Raw genomic sequence first — 17,257 nt, 5'->3', positions numbered from 1 at the left:
GGAAATCTTCTGATAGAGTCAGAAGGATCAGGAAGGCTTGCTCCTGCAGATGCATAGGGCAGTGTGCACCCACCTATTCTGAAGCGCTGAAGACAGTGAGTATAGCTAGAACCAAATCTCATGTCTCTTACGAGGCATAGAAGCTCCAGGCTCTGCTCATCTCCATGGAAGTAGAGGTGGCTCTTGCTTTGCTTCAGAAAACCAAATCTATCCAAATCATAGACACCCTACCTAAGGCTTTAGGTAGGTAAGGGTAGAACCACTATGTTTAAAATTTCAGGCCAGGCGTGGTGGCTCACGCCTGTAATCCCAGAACTTTGGGAGGCCGAGGTGGGTGGATCACCTGAGGTCAGGAGTTTGAGACCAGTCTCGCCAACTTGGTGAAGCCCATCTCTACTAAAAATACAAAAATTAGCTGGGCGTGGTGGCAGGTGCCTGTAATCCCAGCTACTTGAGAGGCTGAGGCAGGAGAATCACTTGAACCCATGAGGCGGAGGTTGCAGTGAGCCAAGATCGTGGCACTGCACTCCAGCCTGGGCAACAAGGGTGAAACTCCATCTCAAAAAAAAAAAAATACAATTTTCTAAATCCAGTGTCACTATGTTATATGAATGGACAGACCTTCCTACCCAAGAAGCAGCATAGACTTGGGAGCTCAGATCTTACTTATGTCACTTGTTCGCTGTATAGCCTTGGAAATAAGATGCTTAACCTCTCTGACCTTAGATTACTCATTTGTAAAATGGGGATAATAATATCTACCTCATAGAATTGTTGGGAGGATTAACCACTATCCTGGCCTCTTATACTTCTTAATACACCCACAGTGAGCCTTACACTGAGCAAAGGCTCAGTATTTCGTTGCCAGATTCATTACACAGTCCATAGGCCCCAGGGGCTCTGCATCATGCACAAGTACAGTTAGTACGGGCTTTTCTCCCTTGTTTATGTGAAAGGCACTTCTTTTCTAACAATCTCCACTCCTCCTCTGTCCCCTTTCCCCACAAGCTAGAATCCTAAAACTTAAGCAGCTAATTTCTGAGTCCTGAAAGAGAAAGCTATCCCAGGTAATCATCCAAGTCGTGGTAAGCACAGCATTAGGACCATGGCCAGGCCTCTCACCAAGTCAGCAGACTTCAAGGACACTGGCAAGATAATGAGCTTCTCTCCATCTGCATGCATGTGTGCTAACCATCTTGGGCAATTTTCCCCTCTCTCTCAACCTCAGCAGCGTTCTTTACCTAGTATGCAATTTTCCAGCGTTGTCAGGAGTGTGAACCACAGGTGCCTGGGCCTGATTTGCAGTCTTTGTGCCTCTCCCTCCCTGGGGCATTCTGTGAGGCTGTGGAATTAGCTGCATTTTTCTCCTCATTCACATCCCTACTAATCTTAAGAGAGTAGATACTAGCCCCAGCCTCACTCAACACCCGTAATTCATCCCTGGCTTACAGCCCTCCATCCCACCTTGCTGCCAAACTAATTTAGCTGTCAGTGTGTTTTTTCCAGGCAATATAGGTCCTAAATTTCACTGCCGTCTCAGTCATTCCCATAAAGCCAGGCTGAGAGAAGGGGATGAAATAGGAAGTACAGAATTTGCTTCAATTTATCTCTTGGCTTCTTCCCAGATGATAAATTTAGTTGCCAAATCCTGATTAATTTCTTTTGTCATTTTTAAAGTAATAGATTTTCTTGTCTAGGCTAGAGACAAGGCAAAGAAAATGGGAAATCAGGTAACAGATTTGGCTTTTAACAGGGATTGCAGGTGTATGAACTCTTTGGAAAGATCAAGTAAGAGAACAAACTGACTACAAATGGGACCCCACTGTCCAAGGAAGCAAAATGTCTGACATGCAACAGGTGCTCCAAAAAATGTTAATAGAATGAATAAATACATACATGAATGAATGGAGTCATCAGGTCACTTATTCCTTCAATGAACATCATTTGAGCCTAGCTTAGGCTAAGATGGATTGGCAAACTTTTTCTGTAAAGGGCCAAATAGTAAGTATTTTTGGCTTGTCGGGCCATATGGTCTCTGTCGCAACTACTCAATTCTGTCATTGTAGTGTGAAAGCAGCCATAGACGATACATAAATGAATGAGCAAGGCTGTGTTCCAGTAAAATTTTATTTCATTGGAAACTATGACAGCAGGCTGTAGTTTGCCAACCCCTGGGCTAAGAAATCAGAAAGAGCTGGCTTCAAATCCCAGGTTGTTCTTTAACTAGCTCTGTGACAAGGCAAGCAGCAGTATCTCTAAGCACTCAGTCTCCTCATCCATTAAACAGGGATTAAAATGGTAGTCACCAGCCAGGCATAGTGGCTCACACCTGTAATCCCAGCACTTTGGGAGGCGGAGGTGGGCAGATCACCTGAGATCAGGAGTTCAAGACCAGCCTGGCCAAAATGGTGAAACCCTGTCTCTACTAAAACCAAAAAAAAATTGGCCGGGCGTGGTGGCACGTGCCTGTAATCCCTGCTACTTAGGAGGCTGAAGCAGGAGAATCACTTGAACCCAGGAGGTGGAGGTTGCGGTGAGCTGAGATCACACCACTGTATTCCAGCTTGGCAACAAAGCAAGATTCCGTCTCAAAAAAAAAAAAAAAAAAAGGTAGTCACCTCATAGAGTTGCTGGGAGGACTGAATGAAAGCGGGCATGTGAAACAGGGCACACAGCATGCACTCAGTAAATGTGAGTCTTTATTGTTATTTTGTTGTGTTATTATTTTGTCATCTCCCCCATTGAAATGTAAGCTCCATTAACAGGACTCTGGGTTGTTCGCTACTGTATTCCCAGCACCTGTGACAGTGCCTGGCACATATAGTAAGTGTCAGATGGATGGATGATGGACGGATGGATAAGCTAGGCACAGGATGTTTAGGCTCTCTAGAAGAATATTAAAAGTAAATACAACATAGTCTCTGACTTCAAGGAGCTTATAGTCTAATATGGGGGAGGAAGACGTACTAAAACTTGACTATAATTATAGTCAGGAAAAAGGAAACAGTAAATAGAGGAAGCTATTTGAAGGAAAGAATCCCTTTGAAAAAAGAATCTATTTGAAGGGAAGGTGAGGCCAAAGATCTTCTGGAAAAAACTCTCCAGGAGCCTCCAGTGCTTTCCACAGTTCACAGCCTTAAACTCTGGAAATGCCTGTGGGCTCATCCCCACCCTGGGACATCAGACAGCCTTACGCCAAAGCCAACACCCTGGAGAGATGTTCGCATTACACAAAAGCTCAGGTTTCCCTGGCATCTTGCAGGCTCTTGCTCATTCTGTCCTGATTCACACTCCAATCAATTTAGGACAACACTAGCATTCAAACAAAAATGGAGGTGAGGTAAAGCCTCTCTGAGGCCAGAAAGAGATCAGCAGAGTTTAAAAACCAAAAACCCAGTTTCCTCAGAAGCAAGCTTGTTCTCCTAAATCTGGTCTAGAACTGATTTCTCCCTTGGTCCCAGTGAGAATTTCTCTCTGATGACAAAGGGTTCTCCTGACTTGGATGAGGACTAATCTGATAACTGAGTGAATTACCATGGGGCTAGAAAAGGCACTGGGCTGAGGCAGAAGGTCTGGATTCTGATTGCTGTGTTACCTCAAATAAGTCACTCTCCATCTCTAGACTTCTATTTCCTTGGCTATGAAATGTTCTGAGGTTCAGAGATTCAGGAGGGCTGCACTGGGCAGCTCCAGCAGGCTGATCCCTTGCCTGGCAACACACAGTGGCCCTGGAGATAGTGCCTTAGGCAACAAGATAGTCTTCCTTAGGCCCTTGTGTGGCTGGGGAGAACATACCAGGGTCTCTTGTGAATGGGTCTAAGGATGCTATGAGTCATGTGGAATATATTTCCACCAACAACACTGAGTCACTGGTTATCTCCTTAAATGAACCAAACTCAAAGCTTGATGGAAGCCACTGTGGCAGAAAGGGGAGGGGGAGCCCCGGTGCAGCTCGCTCGCTCTCTTGAAGCTGTCAGTTGATTCTTTCATGAGCTCATCTCCTCTTGTCCTCAACTATGGTTTGTTTCTTAAGGATACTGGTGTACCCTTTTCCCTCTTCCCATCTAGTTCTATGACATTGTCTGAGAATGCCCCGTGGCCTTGCCTTTAACCTCCCTGCAGCTGTTTTTATCACCAGAAATCAAAAGGAACCCGGCCCAGCAGTGGAAAGCCTTGTGTCCATTCCAGTTCACCTGAGGCCATTACCTGCCATCGATAATGATGCCTTGGAAAGACAGTGGTTCTCACTGTGAGCAGGATCATGTTCCTTTGGGTGGGAGGAGAAGGGGAGCAAATCGAAAACTTTAAACAGGACTTTTCTTTTTTCTTTTTCTTTTTTTTTTATTTGAGATGGAGTTTTGCTCTTGTCGCCCAGGCTGGAGTGCAGTGGTGTGATTTTGGCTCACTGCCACCTCTGCCTCCCGGGTTCAAGTGATTCTACAGCCTCAGCCTCTCCCAAGTAATTGGGATTACAGGCCTACACCACCATGCCTGGCTAATTTTTTTTTTTTTTTTTTTTTTTTTTTGTAGAGATAGGGTTTCACCATGTTGGCCACAGTGGTCTCGAATTCCTGACCTCAGGTGATCCACCCACCTCGACCTCCCAAAGTGCTGGGATTACAGGTGTGAGCCACCACGCCCGGCCCAAAGGGGCCTTTTCAAACCACAGGAGCACCCCCGACACATATGGATTCTGACGAGCTCCCCCTGGAAGATGTTCCCCTCTCTGCCACGTTGAGAATCACTGCCCAGAGCCATATTATCCATATTATCCCTTTGCAATATCTCCTTTAGTCCGCTATGTACAGTCCCTGAATTTTGGACACAGACAAGCAGAGAAACATGGAAGACATGATGCATGAATCCAGGTCCAGGGAGTGATCAGTAAGGGGCAAAAGGTTTGCATCCACATCCTGCTGAAGCCTGTGGAAGGTGGGAGTTGGAACAGTGAGAGGCAGAGAAGTGCTCACTCACTGTCTCCCACACACCGTGTGGCATTTCACTGTGGGAAGCAGAGTGAAGACGAGCTTGATTTGGTAGATCCATCATAATTATTCACTCTACATGTCTTTTTTCCTTTAGTTTTTCTTGGCAAACATTTGGGCAGAGTAGGGTTGATGGGAGTGAGAGGATGGGTTCTTATTAACTTCCAGACTAAGACTCACCTTCCCTTTGGTCTGAGGAAGGCAGTCCATCCTGCTGTGGTTAGAAGGTTGCTTTTGAATTTTCTTAGGACAGCTTCTTAAATTTTAATCTATACACAAATCACCTGGGGATCTTGTTAAAAGGTGTAGGTGTAAGTGTAGGATGGGCCTATATTCTTCATCTCCAATAAGCTCTCAAGTGATGCTGATACCCCTGATATGTGGGCTACACTTTGAGTAGTAAGCCCTGAAGAGAGAAGAAGGCTTGGTTGCTCCCTCATTTCTGTTAACTGCATGAATCTCCAAGCCTGAGCCTCTCAGAGTTACCCGCTAGGACCCCTTCCTACCACCTCCTGGAAGTTGCACCATCAACAGCCCTCTTCCTCTTGAGCATTTTTACATGGTCAAGTGGACACGGAATCCTCTATTTTATTCTTCAGCCTGAAAACAGAAACAATGGAAACCTCCAATTATCCAGGGAGGGGTCAATTTCTTTTTGGTTCAGACTGTTAGAATTTAAAGGAATTTTACTACATTTTCATTACTCCCCTAGGGATGCTGCATCATAAAAGTTAACTTAAAATAACAAGCATTTAAGTGTCTCAGAGTATTGTCTGTGGGTCAGGAATTCAAGAGCAGCTTAGCTGGGTGGTTCTGGCTCAGGGTCAGTCACGCGGTTGCAGTCAGGAGGTTGGCTGGGGCTACAGTGATCCACAGGCTTGACTAGAGCTGGGGACTTCATTTCCACGATGGGGCACTCAAATGGCTGTTGGCCGAAAGCCTCAGTTCCTTGCTGGCTGTTGGCAAAGGCCCCAGTTCCTCACCACATGGACCTTTCTATAGGAATGCTGAAGCAACCTCAAGAAGAACGAGTGATCCAAGGGCAAGAGAACAAGGAGGAAGCTGCAATGACTTTATGACCTTAGAAGTCAGACACTCACTCATGCTTTATTCTGTTGATAGAAGTGAGTCACCAAGTCTAAGCCACACTCAAAGAGAAGGAATTAAGCTCTACCTCATGAAATTAGGATTATCAAAGAATCTGTGGAAATATTTTTAAATCACCAGAAATGCTCCCTGGCCAAGGAACCACCATGGTAGGTGACCCACTCAAGGGATTGATGCTCCTAATAATCTTACAGGTCTTCTAAGAAGAGCAATGAAGACCACACTCCTTGTGAAGACATTTCAAAATGGAAAGTCATCAATTCCATTCCACTGTGACAGGGTCCATCCAACTAGTGAAACTGCAAAGCATTTATAGTGCAAGTGAGAGGTGACAATGTGCTAGCAGCCCTCACTCTCAGCGCCTCCTCAGCCTCGGCGTCCACTCTGGCAGAGCCCTTCAGCCTGCCACGGCACTGTGGGAGCCCCTCTCTGGGCTGGCTGAGGCCGGAGCCGCCTCCCTCTGCTTGCGGGGAGGTGTGGAGGGAGAGGCGCGGGCAGGAACTGGGGCTGCACGTGGTGCTCCTGGTCCATTGCGAGTTCCGGCGGGCACGGGCTCCAGCGCAGCGGGCCCCCGCACAAGGAGTGGCCGGCCGACACTGCCGGCCTAGGGCAGTGAGGGGCTTAGCACCCGGGCCAGCAGCTGCGGAGGTTGGGCCGGGTCCCCCAGCAGTGCTGGCCCACTGGTGCTGCACTCAAATTCTTAACTGCCTCCCCACGGGGCAGGGCTGGGGACCTGCAGCCAGCCATGTCCTAGCTACCCCACTGCGGTGGGCTCCTGAGCGGACCAAGCCTCGCGAACAAGCACCACCCCCTGCTCCGTGGTGCCCTGGTGCCCAGTCCCATCAACAGCCCAAGAGGTGAGGAGTGCAGGTGCAGCTTGGGACTGGCGGGCAGCTCCGCCTGCAGCCCCGGTGCAGGATACACTAGGTGAAGCCAGCTGGGCTCCTGAGCACATGGGGACTTGGAGAACTTTTATATCTAGCCAGAGGATTGTATGTGCACCAATCAGCACTCTGTATCTAACTAATCTGGTGGGGACTTGGAGAACTTTTATGTCTAGCTAGAGGATCGTAAATACACCAATTAGCACTCTGTCTAGCTTAGGGTTTGTAAATACACCAATCAGTACTCTGTATCTAGCTAACCTAGTGGGGACTTGGAGAACTTTTTCCTCTAGCACTCTGTCTAGCTCAAGGATTGTAAACGCACCAATCAGCACGCTGTCAAAACGGACCAGTCAGCTCTCTGTAAAATAGATCCATCAGCTCCTGTAAAATGGACCAATCAGCAGGATGTGGGTGGGGTCAGATAAGGGAATAAAAGCAGGCTGCCCGAGCCCGCAGCGGCAACTGGCCCAGTCCCCTTCCACACCGGGGAAGCTTTGTTCTTTCGCTCTTTGCACTAAATCTTGCTGCTGCTCACTCTTTGGGTCCACGCTGCCTTTATGAGTTGTAACACTCACCACGAAAGTCTGCAGCTTCACTCCTGAAGCCACCGAGACCACCAACCTATCAGAAGGAAGAAGCTCCAGACACATCTGAAGGTCTGAAGGAACAAACTGGGGACAGACCATCTTTAAGAACTGTAACGCTCACCGTGAGAGTCCGCGGCTTCATTCTTGAAGTCAGCGAGACCAAGAACCCACCAATTCCGGACACACAAGGAGGGCAGAATATCATAGTGATGAAGAGCCAAGTTCAGGGGTCTCACAGTACTGAAGTTGAATCCTGGCTCTTCCACTTAGTTGTATATCCATGAGAAAATCACTAAAGCCTCAGTTTCTCTATCTGGAATAATGGGGATAATATACCTATCTCAAAGTGTTATGTGAGCATTAAATAAGATATTGCATGTAAAGTGTGTAACACCCAGACTGGCAGATCGTAAGCCCTCAATACATGTCAGCTACTGTTTGCTCTTGTTTTTGATATCCTGGTTCCACCTGAGGCAACAGCTTTCTGTATTTAAAGAGGTGCTGGTCCCAGGTTTCTGCTTCATTTGTATGCTTCCTTCACCAGTGCCCCTTGTTGCATCTTTTTTGAGACCAGGTCTCTCCGATTGCTCAAGCTAGAGTGCAGTGGCACAATCTTGGCTCAGTCTTCTTTTTTTTTTTATTGTTTTGTTTTGTTTTGTTTTGTTTTTTGAGACAATCTCACTCTGTCCTCCAGGCTGGAGTGCAGTGGTGCGATCTCGGCTCACTGCAAGCTCCGCCTTCTGGGTTCAGGCCATTCTCCTGCCTCAGCCTCCCAAGTAGCTGGGACTATAGGCACCTGCCACCACGCCCAGCTAATTTTTTATATATTTTAGTAGAGACTGGGTTTCACTGGTTAGCCAGGACGGTCTTGATATCCTGACCTCGTGATCTGCCTGCCTTGGCCTCCCAAGGTGCTGGGATTACAGGCGTGACCCACAGCGCCTGGCCGACTTCGTCTTCTTACACTTTATTCCATTTCAAAGGTCTGGTTGACCTTGGTAACTGCAGGCTGTTTCCACATATGGACAGATTCTCTTGGCAAGTTGAGACTGAACTCTTCCTGGGCTAGTTCCTTCACCAGCCTTTCTACTTAAGAAGAAACATCAGCCAGCATCCAAGGCAGAGAAGGGCCCAGTTTGCCAGTCTCTGATGGCATAGTTTTCTTTTTTGGCACCGGACCAACTGGGGCTGGCTCCTTCCAAAGCCCAGCATTGGGGGGTGATGGTTTTACCAGGAAACAGCCATTTCTGTTTTGAGCTACAGGAGGAAACTGACATATTTTGAACTGAACCTCAAGTCAGTTTAGGGCAAAGTACTTGAAAGAGTTTCCAGGGAAATGGAGAATGTATTTGTTCTACAATATGTTTTAAGATTTTTTTTTAATGTAGTAAAAGTATTCTGACAAAGATTTTGATAGGCTTACATCACATATTTCTATCTTTAAAGCAATCAAAGAAATCTTTTTATAGTTCATTCTCTGTTTTCTCTCCAGGTATTTAGTCTTCCTCCAGATCAAAAGGGATCTCTACCACGGCCGACTCCTCTGTAAAACATCAGATGCTGCCTTGTTAGCAGCTTACATCCTTCAAGGTAATGACTTTTGACAGGATAATTTTGCTTTTCATGCCAAGTACTGATGACATTATTTTCAGTTACCACTGATGACTCCTTCTTGAATCTAAACAGTATCTAGGCCAGGTGCTATGGCTCACGCTTGTAATCGTAGCACTTTGGGAGGCTGAGGTGGGCAGATCACCTGAGGTTAGGAGTTCGAGACCAGCCTGGCCAACATGGTGAAACCCCGTCTCTACTAAAAATACAAAAGTTAGCCAGTGTGGTGGCGCACACCTGTAGTCCCAGCTACTTGGGAGGCCAAGGTGCAAGAATTGCTTGAACCCACGAGGTGGCGGTTGCAGTTAGCCAAGATCACACCACTGCACTCCAACCTGGGCAACAGACCAAGACTCCATCTCCAAATAAATAAATACATAAACAAACATCTAACTTGAAACAGAGTTCAAGTTAGAGGGGTTTTTTGTTGTTGTTTTTTGTTTTGTTTTGTTTTTTGAGACAGAGTCTCGTTGTGTCGCCTAGTCTGGAGTGCAGAGGTGCGATCTCAGCTCACTGCAACCTCCACCCCCCAGGTTCAAGCTGTTCTCCTGTCTCATCCTCCTGAGTAGCTGGGACTACAGGTGCATGCCACCATGCCTGGCTAATTGTTTTTTTGTTTTTAGTAGAGACGGAGTATCACCATGTTGGGCCAGGCTGGTCTCAAACCCCTGACCTCAGGTGCACCTGCCTAAGCCTCCTGAAGTGCTGGTATTACAGGTGTGAGCTGCCACACCCAGTCAAGTTAGAGGATTTCGCTTGGATTTCCTAGAGCCAGAAAACACTGAACGCTCAACCCTAAAGTGTGCCTAAGATCTTACTACCAGTCCCTTAAAGTCATTCTGACTCTGTTTTAGGGATCTGCCCTGGGCCCCTGGTTGAGAAAGTCCCTGAGACTCTGGAGCATAATTAGGCTTGATTTTTTTTTCCCATCCTCTCAGGCAAATCTCCAAGATAAGAAGCATCTTAGAATTCTAGTATCTATTTCAGAAACCTTTTAGTTCAGTGTGCTCAAAGTTGAAAGTGTTTCCAAGTAACAAGCACATTTCCTAACAGGCTAATAAGTAGGAGTTGAGGCTTACCCAGCTGATGCCCAGATTGGCTTTTTTTGCAAAACAGTAGGAGACATACACACTCTTCACACACATCCCCTTCTGAGATGCAGAGACACTTAAGTGCCACTTCCTAGATTTCTCTTAGTCCCTAGGCCTGAAACTGCCATTACTACTGGATCATTTTGGACCATAGCACTAAGATGATGAAGTTTCCCCCAAAGAATCTGAACTCTTAATTGGAAATCCCAGAAGCAACTTCGTGAAGAGAACTTGGAAAGTGCTTGCCAATAAGCAACTAAAGTCCTTCTGGCACTAGAAATATCACGGCTGGTTGCCTGTGTTAAGAATGTAAAATTTATCCCAGCACTTTGGGAGGCCGAGACGGGCGGATCATGAGGTCAGGAGATCGAGACCATCCTGGCTAACATGGTGAAACCCCGTCTCTACTAAAAAATACAAAAAAAATCTAGCCGGGCGAGGTGGCGGACGCCTGTAGTCCCAGCTACTCGGGAGGCTGAGGCAGGAGAATGGCGGGAACCCGGGAGGCGGAGCTTGCAATGAGCTGAGATCACGCCACTACACTCCAGCCTGGGCGACAGAGCGAGACTCCGTCTCAAACAACAACAACAAAAAGAATGTAAAATTTAGCCCATTGCCACTTTGACTTCTGAGACTCCTGTTTTTAAAATCATCTACATGGGGAATCCAGCAGGTACTTAATAATCTTAAGATACCCAAAGGGGCACCTTTGAGAGAGAGAGATATATATAGATAGATAGACAGATACATAGATAGATAGATAGATAGATAGATAGATAGATAGATAGATAGATTTTTTTTTTTTTTTGACAGGATCTGGCTCTGTCCCCTAGGCCAGAGTGCAGTGGCGTAATCTTGGCTTACCTCCACCTCCTGGGCTCAAGTGATCCTCCCACCTCAACCTCCCAAGTAGCTGGAACCACAAGTGTGCACCATCACACTCAACTAAATTTTTTATTTTTTTGTAGAGATAGGGTTTCGCCACATTGCCCAGGCTGATCTCGAACTCCTGAATGCCCCTTTTGTTTTTAAAGAGAAAGCCTGGCCTGACCTAAGTCGAGTCTTAAACTCTAGTCTTTTCTATAGTTTTACCCAATCATTCGTTTTTCTTCAAAAAAGTACTTGATGTCCAACATTGATGTTTTCCACTTGGGACTTTCTAAATAAAATCAATATAAATGACTCTGGGCCAGGCACAGTGCCTCACAACTGTTACTCCAGCACTTTGGAAGGCTGAGGTGGGAAGATCACTTGAGCCCAGGAGTTTGAGACCAGCCTGGGCAACAGTGAAACCCCATCTCTACAAAAAATTTAAAAATTAGGCCTGACGCAGTGGCTCACGCCTGTAACCCCAGAACTTTGGGAGGCTGAGGCAGGCAGATCATGAGGTCAAGAGATCGAAACCATCCTGGCCATCATGGTGAAACCCCGTCTCTACTAAAAGTACAAAAATTAGCTGGGTGTGGTGGCGCGCACCTGTAGTCCCAGCTACTTGGGAGGCTGAGGCAGGAGAATCGCTTCAACCTGAGATCACGCCACTGCACTCCAGCCTGGTAACAGAACAAGACTCTGTCTCAAAAAAAAAAAAAAAAATTAGCCATGCCTGGGGTGGGCACCTGTAGTCTCAGCTATAGGCTGAGGTGGGCAGATCACTTGAGCCCAGGAGGTCGAGGCTGCAGCGAGCTATGATCATGCCACTGCACTCCAGTCTAGGTGCCATGAGACTCTGTCTCAAAAGAAAAAAGACTCCAAGGCTCAAGGTCACCCCAGACTTCAGATTTGGGTCTCTTGCTAACAGTAGAAGTTCCCAAGTAATTTGGAAGACACAGTGAGTAGGTTTGTAGTGAAAAAGTACAAGCCACAAGTATAATATTCAGCCATGGGAGGAGGGCACGTTTTCTTCTTAATATTTACTTCTCTCTCAAGACTTCACATCTGAAGTGGTTGTGGCTCTCACCTGGGAAGGAAAAAGAGCACCCACAGAGTAGCTGGCCCTTCCTCTTTCTTTTATCATACCCACCATCCTCCCTGTGGAGAGCTTCACGTGGAAAAAGCTGGATTCTGACCTGGGTGTGGAAAGTACCGTGGGTCTTCTGCCCTCTTAAAGTTTACTGCTCTGAGATCTCATCAGGTTTAGATAAACTCTCTCTGTGAATAGCTGGAGGAGAAAGGCTCACACCTGGCAGGGACTTGAGAAATAAGCCTTAGAACTTGCTGCTTCTGAACTCAATGACACTTTCTGGTTACAGCCAGGCTTCCCACTCTGCAGGCCGCTCGAAGGAACCTGGCACCTGGTCAGCCCTTAATGAATATTTATTCAAATTTATTCATTTGATTTGATTTGAACTGAGGGTTGAGTTCTGAATTTGGATCACAGCTCATTCATCAATTTACTGTGTCTCTGCTAACATCCTCAAACTAGGATGTGGACCTCTGATCTGGCTGAGGCCCAAGAGGATCTCCCTTTCTGATCAAGCTCACCATTTCCTGGGCTGCCACAAAGAACGTTGTTCCTAGACCCTCTTCTCGTGGCAGAATGGATGAGGACCATAGTGCAGGCCTCTGCTCTTTCATTATAAATTTACTTGTGACCTCAGAACACAAGGCCAGCTCTCTGTCTCTCTGCATAGACTTGAATGCCAACCCAATGTGTGGTCCTGGGAAAACAAAGGTGGACATGCTCCTGAAGGGCCTGCCCTCTGCCCAGCTGACAGCCATGCTCAGAATCCACTGTTTCCTGTAAATCTGATGTGTGTTTTGGCTTTTGCTCTGTATGCTAATCTCTTGTTGCTTTGTCAATGATGATTTACCTGTCTCCATAATTGTTTTCTTCCACCTTCCTTTTGAAAGCGGAGATTGGGGATTATGACTCAGGGAAACACCCTGAAGGCTACAGCTCCAAGTTCCAGTTTTTCCCTAAACATTCAGAGAAGCTGGAAAGGAAAATTGCCGAGATTCACAAGACAGAACTCAGGTACGTGGCACTTAGGCCCAGAACACTGTGGCTTCTCCACAGCCTGAGCGCACAGGCTCCACGACGTGTCCTCTGCTCTCACAGACTGTTTACTGACACAGAGTGATGCTCCCCAGCCTTCCTGACCCCAGGATGTACCATTGTCAGTGATACACTGACAGCACAAGTCACAGCCACAAGCCCTGTGGGCTCCCTCTCCAAGAAGAGCGATATAGGCTGAAGCTTTAAAGACAAGGGAGAATTGTGTTATAGGGGAAACAGAGAGGGATTGGCCTTTGAAAGGCATTTACCTCACTAAGATATTTAATGAAGATACAGAGGAAAGCGTGAACTGGGGAAAAGGAAAAGATAAACACAAAGGAAACTGCATAAGAGAAAAAAGATGAAAGAAAAAGGCCAGGTGCTTTATCATGTATCCTCATGGCTGTAATCCTAGCACTTTGAGAGGCTGAGGCAGGTGGATCACCTGAGGCCGGGAGTTCAAGACCAGCCTGGCCAACATGGTGAAAACCCATCTCTACTAAAAATACAAAAATTAGTTGGGCATGATGTCAGGTGCCTGTAATCCTAGCTACTCCGGAGGCTGAGGCGGGAGAATAGCTTGAACCCGGGAGGCAGAGGTTGCAGTGAGCAGAGGTTGCGCCACTGCACTCCAGCCTGGGTGACAGAGTGAGACTCCATCTCAAAAAAAAAAGAAAGGAAAGGAGAGGTTGAGTGAGGATGTGAAAAAGGGCAGGCCTCTGCTCTCAGTCTGTGACAGTGTGACAGGTGGCTTCTCAGCAGAGGATGGAGTGCGCAGGACTGACGCATAAATGCTGAGGGTGCCTTGGGAGCACTCTGGTTCAGGACTATGTCCTTAGCCCCGCCTAACTCAGGTCCCCCACCGTACCCTACCTGGAGTCCCTGACTTTGCACAGAGGGAAGTGGAGGAGACGTGGCTTCAAGTGTGGCACCTCATCTTTCTCAGCGTCTCTCACTTTGCCCAGAATATGCTGAATACCATAAAACAGCATTAATGCAGCCTTTCACACACATGAAGTAGGATTTTCTACAAAGCCTGATTTTTAAAAGCAGCAATAGGGTGTTTGGGCTCCACTTGGTGTACAACACAGATTCCCCAAACTGACAAACTGAGGAAAAAAAGGGATATAGAATGCAGCGTTGGCCAAGCACAGTGGCTCACACCTGTAATCCCAGCACTTTAGGAGGCGGAGGAGGGCAGATCACCTGAGGCCAGAAGTTCGAGAGACCAGCCTGGGCAACATGGCAGAAACCCTGTCTCTACTAAAAATGAAAGTAAATAAATAAAGCCAGATGTGGTGGCACACGCTTGTAATACCAACTACTCAGGAGGCTAAGGCATGAGAATCGCTTGAACCGGGAGGCGGAGGTTGCAGTGAGCTGGAATCGTGCCACTGCATGCCAGCTTGGGCCACAGAGCGAGACCCTGTCTCAAAAAAATAAAAATAAAAAAAAGTTATGTTGTCATTATAATACATTATAGCTTTAAAAAACTATTTTAAAAGGTTTGTGTATCTACTGTTCTGAGGAAAGACTCTGCCTGGCAACAGGGAGCACAGCCGGATATTTCTAATGCTAATACCAAGCTTCAACTTGTTCCTTCCCTAACCACAGGCCCCCAGAAACCCTTCACTCAATGATTTTACCAACAAATATAACCCAAAGCCTCCTTCGCCTTTGTAAACAGACCCCTCTGCCCACGCTCTGTGACAGGAGGGGTTCCTGACCCTCCCAGCGGAATGGCAACACCAAACAAATGGAATCTTGCATGCTTCCCTCCCCTCTCCCTGGGTGTGCCTTCCCGGGTGCAGGACCCCGCGGCTCCTCGAGTCACTCTGTTAGGGAATAGCGACCCCTTGTGGTAAAAATCAGAATAAACACGGGCTTGTGGTGATGGGGGCAGTGTCCTCAAGGTTCCTTCAAAGACATCAGGGATGTGCTGGAACTGCCCGGAGGGCTTTAGGAGACATCAGAATAGTAGGGACAGCCTTCCAGAAAGCTGTTCAAAGCAGGGGATCCCCCAGGAAATGATGCCCGCTTTGAGGACCCTGAAGGTTTGGGCCAACTCCAGGGGTAAATGGAGCCCCCAGGGCCCACTCCCCTGCAAACAAGGACACTCCCTGGAAAGGGAAGCGGTGCTCTAGCCAGCCCTTTGCTTGCCACACAAATATTTTCCAAACTTACCTTCCCTGTGCCTCAGGTACGCTAGTGGATGCAGAAGTCTTTATTCATAGTAATACCCCCTTCCACAAGTACTTCTTCCACAGGTCCTGCCTCGTCTTCATAATGTAAAAATACATCCATGCTTCCTTTATGCAATGTGATAGGGGCTCTTGAGGGCACAAACTGTATACTGTGTTTCTTTTTTTTTTTTTTTTTGAGACGGAGTCTCGCTCTGTCACCCAGGCTGGAGTGCAGTGGCCGGATCTCAGCTCACTGCAAGCTCCGCCTCCCGGGTTTACGCCTTTCTCCTGCCTCAGCCTCCCGAGTAGCTGGGACTACAGGCGCCCACCACCACGCCCGGCTAGTTTTTTGTGTTTTTTAGTAGAGACGGGATTTCACCGTGTTAGCCAGGATGGTCTCAATCTCCTGACCTTGTGATCCGCCCGTCTCGGCCTCCCAAAGTGCTGGGATTACAGGCTTGAGCCACCGCGCCCGGCCTATACTGTGTTTCTTCGTTATTTTCCAGCAAGTAGCACGAGACTGGCACATAAAGATGCTGCCTGACTTATGCCTCTCCAGAGGGACACTAGGGGAATCCGGCCTGCTTCTCCTTGGGGTCAGCTTATCTTCCTGCCTGGCCATATCACCTGAGGCAACTGATAAGCTTAGAAATGAGCAACGTGCAGTCCTGCCCACCAGCCGTCAGAGATGTTGACTTCACAAGCTGCCCACCCCTCCTCACCAGAGCCAACCCTGTATCTGTAGAAGTACATCTGCTTTGCAGGGCTCTGGACCCAGGCAAGAGCCTGATGGTGATTCTGCCACTGGGTCTGCAATGAGCCCATCAACACACCTGCTAAAGAGGCAGTGGGAAGGGGTGATGCCAAAGGCCCCTTCAGATGGCCTGGAGCTGGAGCTGATCTCTGCCTTTTTCAGTGTCTTTCCTTTTCATGGTCATCACCCTATGGACAGACAGCTGTTGTGGAGCATGGGACCTCAGTACTGTCTCCTTCCGCCTCTCGTCACCCTACTTTCCTGTGTTTCCTTTTGGCAAAGGAAGAGGGCTGGGTGGCACCAGCCAGCTATATGAGTCCCTTCTTTATATTTCAGTCTAGATCAGATCACATATGAGAAGCCTATGACCTGCCTCCAGCCTACAGATGTATTTTGTTTTACCCCATAGTATTTTAAATTGTGAAATACCACATAAAAATCAGTATCTTTTTTTTTTTTTTTGAGACAGGGTCTCCTTCTGTCACTCAGGGTGGAGTGCAGAGCTGTGACCATAGCTCACTGCAACCTTGCACTCCTGGGCTCAAGCGATCCTCCCACCTCCCACCTCAGCCTCCCAAGTAGTGGGCCCTGCATTCTCAGTAATGGGAATCTCAGAGCTAAGGTGCTGCTGGCACAGTCCCCACCACTCCCCATTGTTCACACTCAGCCCAAGTAATTCATTATGTAGCCTGCCTGACTCTGAAAACGTTTGAAGACAGTCAGAGACTCTAGCAGGAGTCTCTGAAGTTGGTCCTAGAACCAAGCAGGGAGCACACCCTAGAAACATTGAGATGTGTGGCTCACCCTGAGCACGTCTTCATAGAGAGTTACCTCAGGGGAACCTGTGGGAACAAGACACCTTGAAACCATCTCATTTTCTTTATTCCAGTGGTCAGACACCAGCAACATCAGAGCTGAACTTCTTAAGAAAAGCACAGACATTGGAAACATATGGAGTGGATCCTCACCCATGTAAGGTAAGACCCCCTGGTTGAAGACTCCGTGACCTTTCCTCCTCAGGAAGGTGTCAGGAGCAAGGGCCCCCATGCCTGCGCTC

At 47.5% G+C, this 17,257-nt stretch overlaps 1 protein-coding gene across 6 annotated transcripts in view; it reads left to right on the top strand.

The window, feature by feature from the left end:
• Positions 1 to 17,257, top strand: part of FRMD5 (FERM domain containing 5) — a 337,009-nt gene that overhangs the window by 288,942 nt on the left and 30,810 nt on the right. For all 6 annotated transcript variants that reach the window (XM_008016802.3, XM_008016800.3, XM_008016803.3 and 3 more), the window contains 3 exons: positions 9,059 to 9,156; positions 13,119 to 13,242; positions 17,090 to 17,177. In XM_008016802.3, the coding sequence (XP_008014993.1) occupies positions 9,059 to 9,156; positions 13,119 to 13,242; positions 17,090 to 17,177 (310 nt within the window). The remainder of the gene's footprint in view (positions 1 to 9,058; positions 9,157 to 13,118; positions 13,243 to 17,089; positions 17,178 to 17,257) is intronic.

Source organism: Chlorocebus sabaeus, chromosome 26 (genome assembly GCF_047675955.1).
Source record: "Chlorocebus sabaeus isolate Y175 chromosome 26, mChlSab1.0.hap1, whole genome shotgun sequence".
Lineage (NCBI taxonomy): Eukaryota > Metazoa > Chordata > Mammalia > Primates > Cercopithecidae > Chlorocebus > Chlorocebus sabaeus.
The sequence above is the reverse complement of the archived record's forward strand: the minus strand, read 5'-3'. Positions and strand labels throughout refer to the sequence as shown.